Here is a 6,674-nt window from a genome sequence, read left to right on the forward strand (position 1 = left end):
CCCAATTCTAATTGAATCTTGAGAAACTCTGCAACTAGCCTTGGTAGAAAGGTATGTATGTAAGTAGGGTCTGAACCAGGAAGGGGCAATTCTCTGAGTAAAATGGGTGAGCTGTTGTGCCTCCCTTGCTCTGAATCCTTATTTCAGAGCTAAGTGACCTGGGACAGTTGTTGGACTGCTCTGTGCCTTGGTTTCCCCTGCTTCATAGAGTTGCTATGAACATTAACTGAGTAGTTGAGTACGGTGCTCACACACCCCTCTTTTCTGTAAGATTATTTCTTGCTTCCTTTGTGGCTCTGGGCTGTATTCCAGTTAGTTGAAGTCAGTTGAGACCTAGACTCCAGATAGCTGAGTGAGCCTGTCTGTGGTACTGGTTGGGGTGGTAGCCTTGAGCTAGTCCCTATTCCTGGAAGTCTGGGGTCCTCTTTGTTCTGCTAAGGCTTGCATTTGTACTTGACATCACTTAATGAATAACCATGTGTTGCTCTGCTTGTTTTATTTTGCCTATTTCATAAAATCCCAGGGCTGCTACTTAATAGTCTATTACTCTGAGTAAATGACGTGCTTTCTCTAAATTTCAGTTTTCCTAACTAAAAACATTGGGTCGATCCTACCTCATAAGGTTGCTGTGAGAATTAAAAGAAATAATGTATGCAAATGTGTCTGGTATATAGTAACAGCTTTATAAATATTAGTTATCAAAAGAAAGGTGCCCTTGTGGAACAGTAGGTTTTTTGCAAGGTCAGCAGTTCAAGTCCACCAGGTGCTCCGTAGGAGACGTATGAGGCTTTCTGCTCCCGCAAAGATTTGTAGCCTCAGAAACCCTGTACAGGGTCGCTCTGAGTTGGAACCAAGTCATTGGCACACTGCCAGCCAGTTATTAAAGAAGTGTCTTGTAGGAAGAGTGAGTGAACAGCTGACCCAGGGAGGGAGGTAATGCAGGGGAATTTAGCCATCTCAGAGAGAAGAAACCAACTATATGCAGGAGCCAGGTTAGATATCAGGATAGTATTGTCCACCTGGAAGAGTTAAAGAGGGCATGGGGGCCAAAGGAGGACTTTTCATTTAAAAGTTCACTAATTCAGCAACCATTTTAGTGAACATTGAGAGTTTCTAATGAGACTTGGTCCCTGACCTCTCGTGGGGTTGGGGACTACAGTCCTATGAGTGAGAAGGACAGACTGAGATTCTGAGAGGAAAGAGTTAGGGATTACTTTCACTTTCTCTCTGACCAATGGGGAAATGGAGGTCCAGGGAGGTCACTCAGTCAATGGGCTGGATGGATACTCCTTGCTTACCCAGTCCAAGGCCAAGTAGTTTTGGGAGGTAGGGCAGGTGACTAACTAAGGTTTAGGTCAATTGTTCAAAAAATCAGATTCAAAAAGATCATTTTACCAAAATGAGCCATACATTACCCTAACCTTTGTCTTTATTATACTAACTCATTTCAAATTTGGTCGAATGATTTCATCCCATCTTCAAGAATATTTGCAATCTTTTTTTTTTTTTTCCTTTCCATTTTTAGACTTCCAAGGCTTTTAACGGAACTAAGTGGGAACATTAGATGCATTGACTATTAAGAATGTTAAATTTCTTGTAATTGAATAAAATAGAAAAAAACCCACCAAAATAGTTGAAAGTATTTGAGAAGAATTGGATGACTGCTTCAGTGTGGCGAGATCCAGTCATTCAGAACAGAACCTCTTCATCAAAGGTTCCTTAGGTAACTGAAGCCATAACCATCTCAATAGGGCTGGAGGGGTTTTACAGATCTGGAGAGTCGGGGTCAATGCAAACCCAGGAAGGCACTGGCTAATGCCCCCCCCCCACCTTTAAGGCTTTGAGTTGTGTGGGGGGGGGGGCAGGGAAGGCATAAGCCAATTACTAGTATATGATGCTGCTTGGGAGACTTGAGAGCTGGGGCAGTGGGTCTGTGTGAAGGTAAGGGGACACAAGATGCCAAATTTGTGAGCCCTGGTGTGGCGCTGTAGGATAAGCCCTGGACTGCTAACCGCAAGGTCTGCAATTTCTACCCACCAGCCACTCTGGTCGCTGAGTCCAACCGACTGGAAGGCACTTAACAACAAGGGCCTAGGGCCGAGGTCTTATAGCTAGGCTAGTGAGGATTCAGGGTCACGCGTTTCTGAGTGAGCTAGAAGGAAGAGGAAATGTAGTGATCTAGAAACTTGGCATACGGAAGAAAGAGGTTTCTTAGCCAAGCATCGTGGGTTCCAACAAAAGTGCCACCACTCCCTCACTGGGGGAGCTGGGCTCGTGCCTAAAAGACTGGGAGGTCCAGCTTCCTCAACTGTAAAATGGAACTACCTAGATGTATTCTCCTGGGACCTCATAAGGATTGAATAACGCAAGAGAACATACCCAGGACAGTGCACTTAGTAGGTATGCAAAACAGCTTATTATCCCCGCCTCCGCACTCCTGTCAAAGAAGAAGCGAGGCGCGAGGCTGGGCTGGGCTGGGCCGGTCCAGCCAGGTGAGGACCCTTCCCTTCGGGAGCCGCCTCCCCCAGCCCAGCCACTTTCGCCCGCACATTTGCTGCCTTCGCTGCATCCCTATTAGGCGCATTAGCCAGCTCGTAGGCTCCGGTTACAGACGTCTGAATGACAAAGTGCCTCCATTACCGGCGCAGCCCGCCAGCCAACCCGCCGGGACGCGCTCTGGTTTCAGCACTCTCGCCGCGGCCCAGGAAGAAAGTCGGACCGCGGTGGTGCGCAGAGTTGGCCTAGGTACCACTGCTGGCGTCTGGGCGGAGGACAGGGCCGCTGGGCGGCAGGAGGCAGGTTCTGCACGACTGCCTCCTTACCGACCCCCAAGGCCCGCCACGCCCAGCTCCTGTCCTTCCTGGCCTCTTCTCTACTGGAGGACACTCTCTCCTCCTGCCCTTCTGGTACCCACACTGCTGGCCGCCCAGCTCTCCTCCCCACTCTTAATAGAGAAGCAGCTCGGCCGGGCGGCATTAATCAGCAAACGAGCCCGCGGTCACTCCCAAAGCCCGGCACGAAGCCACAGGTACTGCCAGCTCTAGGGGTCCGGGGCTGAGTTTCGGGATGGGACCAGCGCCGGAAGAAGGCTCTGCTACTCCGCCCCCGTATTCCACTGCGACCTGACTGGGGATGGTGTCAGCTCCCCTGCCGAACTGGTGTGCCTTTGGGGGCGGGGAAGGACCGAGCTAGGACTCAGATGCGGGGAAGTCTAGCTACGACTCTGCCCCAGCCTGCTTGTGGGATCTTGGTCCAATCGTTTAAATCCTCACTGTCTCCGTTTCCTTCTCTGTAAGGTGGGGATATGGGGGTGCAATGCTCAGATGAGAGAAGACCGGGAGGGTGAAGACGCCTGCTCCATTGCCGAACCTTCCCAGGCACTCAGTTCGTGACCACCCACTAGGTCACTTCTGCAAATCGTGTCAGAACTACCCCGAGGGTTCAGACACTACGAGAACCTATCCTTGGCTGAGTCCGTGCCTCGGGTCACGGTTGGGCAGAATCAAGAGCCGGACGCGGGCGGGCTGCCTACCCTTCGATGCGCTGGAGCCCAGGGAGCGGCAGAAGAGTCTCTGAGGTCGCGTGACTTTTGGGGCGCGCAGCTGTGGACGCCACAGGCTGCGTCCCACAGCGCCCCCTGCGGGCCGCCAGCAGCTGGCGCGGCTGGGGGCTGTGTGCTGCCCCGACGGTCCCTGCCTAGAGTGCCCAGAGCTCTGCATACTGAGCTGTGGCCGCTTTCAGACCCGAGCGAAAGACGCACGCTCCATCCCTCCCGGTTCGCGGGCGCTTGTTCAAACCGCTAGCACTAGCGCGTCTTAGGAGCCCGCCTGCCGTAGGCTAGCCGAGAAGTGGGTTCGCCTCCCGAAGTGGTCGCTCCCTCTCCTAACCCGGCTCTCTAGCCGCAACATCCCACCTGGGCGAGGCCGAGGAAAGAGAGCGGGAGAGGCGCGGGAATCGCCTTCTGAGCTCCGCCGCGTCCACGTCTCTTCTCTCCTCCTCCCACTGTCCCTTGGCTGGTCGGTGCCCCTTTTTCCCCGACGCCTTATGTTTCGCATCCCCTTCTCGATCTGCTTTCCTTTTGCTTCCACCTCTCTACCGCCTTTTCTGCCAACCGTAACCCACCTAGATGCACTCCTCGACTGTCCTCCAGCTCCCGAACCTCTTCTTACGACGCCCCTCCCCCCCATTGTCTGGCCGGTCCCCATTGTCCGATACCCGGTCCCCTCAGCCTTCAGTCCCTTCAACCTCCTCCCCCATTGTTCCATCCTCTGGTCTGTGGCTCCTCACCCCAGCCCTTCACCCCAGCCCTTGTCCCATTCCCTCTCCTCTCGGTCTGTCCCACGACCCCGGAGCACCCTTGAGATCCTTGCATTCAAGCTCCCTCTTTTGAAGAACCCAGGCATCTGAGAGCCCCATAACCTCCTTCTTAGAGACCCCTCCCAGCTCTTCCCGCATCTCTCCGCGGTACCCGAGGACCGGCATCCGTGTGCCGCTCTTGTTCACTCTTTGCCCTGGAACCCTGGAATACACAGGGTCTGCGCTCCGAGATCCTCGACGCTCCTCGGAGTATCCCAACATCAAAGCCCCTCTCTCGCCTCTAGCCCCTAATATCCAGGACCCCAATACTCTATTCTGTCTCCAGGGTGGCGGCGCCCTGTTAACCTCGGAAGCGGACTCCCCATCGGCGAGCACTCACCCCCAGCAGCAGCAGTAGTAACAGCAGGCGCGGCCCATCCATGGCACGGTCCGCGGCACCTGCCCCCATCACTGGTCTTACACGGCCGCGCTCGGCTTCCAGCACGGTCGGCTCTGCGGGCCGATAGGGCTGCGCTGCGCTGCGCTGCGCTCCGGCGCCTGCCGCCCGCTGGAGCTAGCTGCGGCTCGGCTCGCTCTGGCTGTGGCGGGAGGGGCTGGGTGAAGCCAGTGCGGCGGCCCCGCCTCCTTCCCGCCCAGCCCCGGAACCGTGCCCGCCGCGCTGCCTCGGGGAGGGGAGCTGAGAGATGGGAGGGCGTACGGCAGTCGAGCCGGTGCATCCCGCTGTCGCTTCTTCGCGCTCAGGACTTCCGAGACTCTATCCCACCCCACCCTAGTACCCGCTGCCCAGTACGGATACTGTAGGCCCAGTGGCCAGGGAGTTCCCGTTCTTCTCTGGCAGTGGACCGCAGCAGAGCTTTACCCATCTTCCTCCACTCCTGGCTTTGGTTTCATCCCGGGAACTTGCGTCCTATACCGCTGTTATCTGCAAAAGTGCCCCTGCCGCCCTGCCCTTCATCCCCTGGTCCCTTCCCCTCCACTCATCCTTTTCAGTGCCAAGGTCTAGGGGGGTGGGAGGAACAGCAGGTGACTTAGAAGGGGCGTAGATCAGACATTCAGTATGGAGTCCACCCTGGTATCATTTGAACTCTCAAATGATGGATTTGAAGGAATCACAGGTGTACACACAAAACACAAGAATACACAGAAATACAATCTGAAGCTCACATGATTCTGTACGGATGCACTCACATATGCCTTAGCTGGATCTGCTCTTTCTACACATGCGCTAGATGGAAAACCATGAACACACATGTCCATCTCCACTCTAATGCACACATGCAACCTCATGGCACATGTGGACGTAATACTCCAACACACATACTCATCTACACATTCAGGCACATACATATACAACATCGCGCATGTGTGATTACATCCACACAAGCCCTCATGTATGTAGTCTCTCACGTTTGAATGCACATTCATGAACACTCACACACAGATACATCCTTAACATAATACACTACACTAACTAGACTGTTTTCAAGGAGCTCTGGTAGTGTAGTGGTTACGAGTTGGGTTGCTAACTTCAATGTCAGCAGTTTGAAACTACCCCATAATAGGAAGATGAGGCTTCTGCTCCTATAAAGATTTACAGCCTCAGGAACCCTATTCAGGATCACTAGAAGTGAGAACCGATTCCTCAGTATATAACCACCAGACCTTTTCGTTCTATCCTGGTGGGTAGGAACTTCGAACCTTTGGAGGTTTGAATGCCCAATACACAGTAAGTCTTCAATAAAGAACAGGTCCTGTCCACAGGACCACATTTACCATGCAATGTGGTGGTGGTGGTGTGCAGTGGAGTTGGTTCCGACTCACAGCAACCCTGTACAGGATTTCCTAGGCTGTAAAGCTTTCCGGAGGCAGAAAGCTTCATCTTTCTCCTGCAGAACAGTTGGTAGTTTCGAACTGCTGACCTTGAGGTTGGCAGTTCCTCAAGGATTCATAACCACTATGCTACCAGAGTTCCTTACATGCAATGTAGATAGGTCCAAATCAAAGGTCCTTCCAATCCAGGGAGTGTGCTAAGAACACCATTCCCCATCTTGATGCTCAATCCCTCATCTTTCCTGATCCCCAGACATGAGGTCACCAGGGCACAGAGCTATAGGTGACTAATTTACAATGCCCATCTCAGCACCCTTCTGTTGGCCATATTTGGACCTCAATTTCCTCTTTGGAAAAATGACACCAGTACAAGGGGACGATCAAAAACACTTAAGTAGTTGTAAGTGATTTCCTAGATTTATAAAAACAAAATCAAATATATTGCTGTCAAGTGGATTCTGACTCACGGTGACCTAGATCAGCTGAAAGGAATTCATTCCTTTGTGTAAAAAGATCTGCCCTCTGGA

At 52.7% G+C, this 6,674-nt stretch overlaps 1 protein-coding gene across 1 annotated transcript in view; it reads right to left on the reverse strand.

Moving 5' to 3' along the window:
- The window catches only part of NGFR (nerve growth factor receptor), a 17,602-nt gene extending 12,709 nt beyond the window's left edge, over positions 1-4,893 (reverse strand). Inside the window, exon 1 of the mRNA XM_006832485.1 lies at positions 4,697-4,893. Coding sequence (XP_006832548.1) covers positions 4,697-4,765 — 69 coding nt within the window. The 5' untranslated portion in view covers positions 4,766-4,893. The remainder of the gene's footprint in view (positions 1-4,696) is intronic.
- Positions 4,894-6,674: the final 1,781 nt, after the last annotated feature.

This window comes from Chrysochloris asiatica, unplaced genomic scaffold (assembly GCF_000296735.1).
Source record: "Chrysochloris asiatica unplaced genomic scaffold, ChrAsi1.0 scaffold00007, whole genome shotgun sequence".
Lineage (NCBI taxonomy): Eukaryota > Metazoa > Chordata > Mammalia > Afrosoricida > Chrysochloridae > Chrysochloris > Chrysochloris asiatica.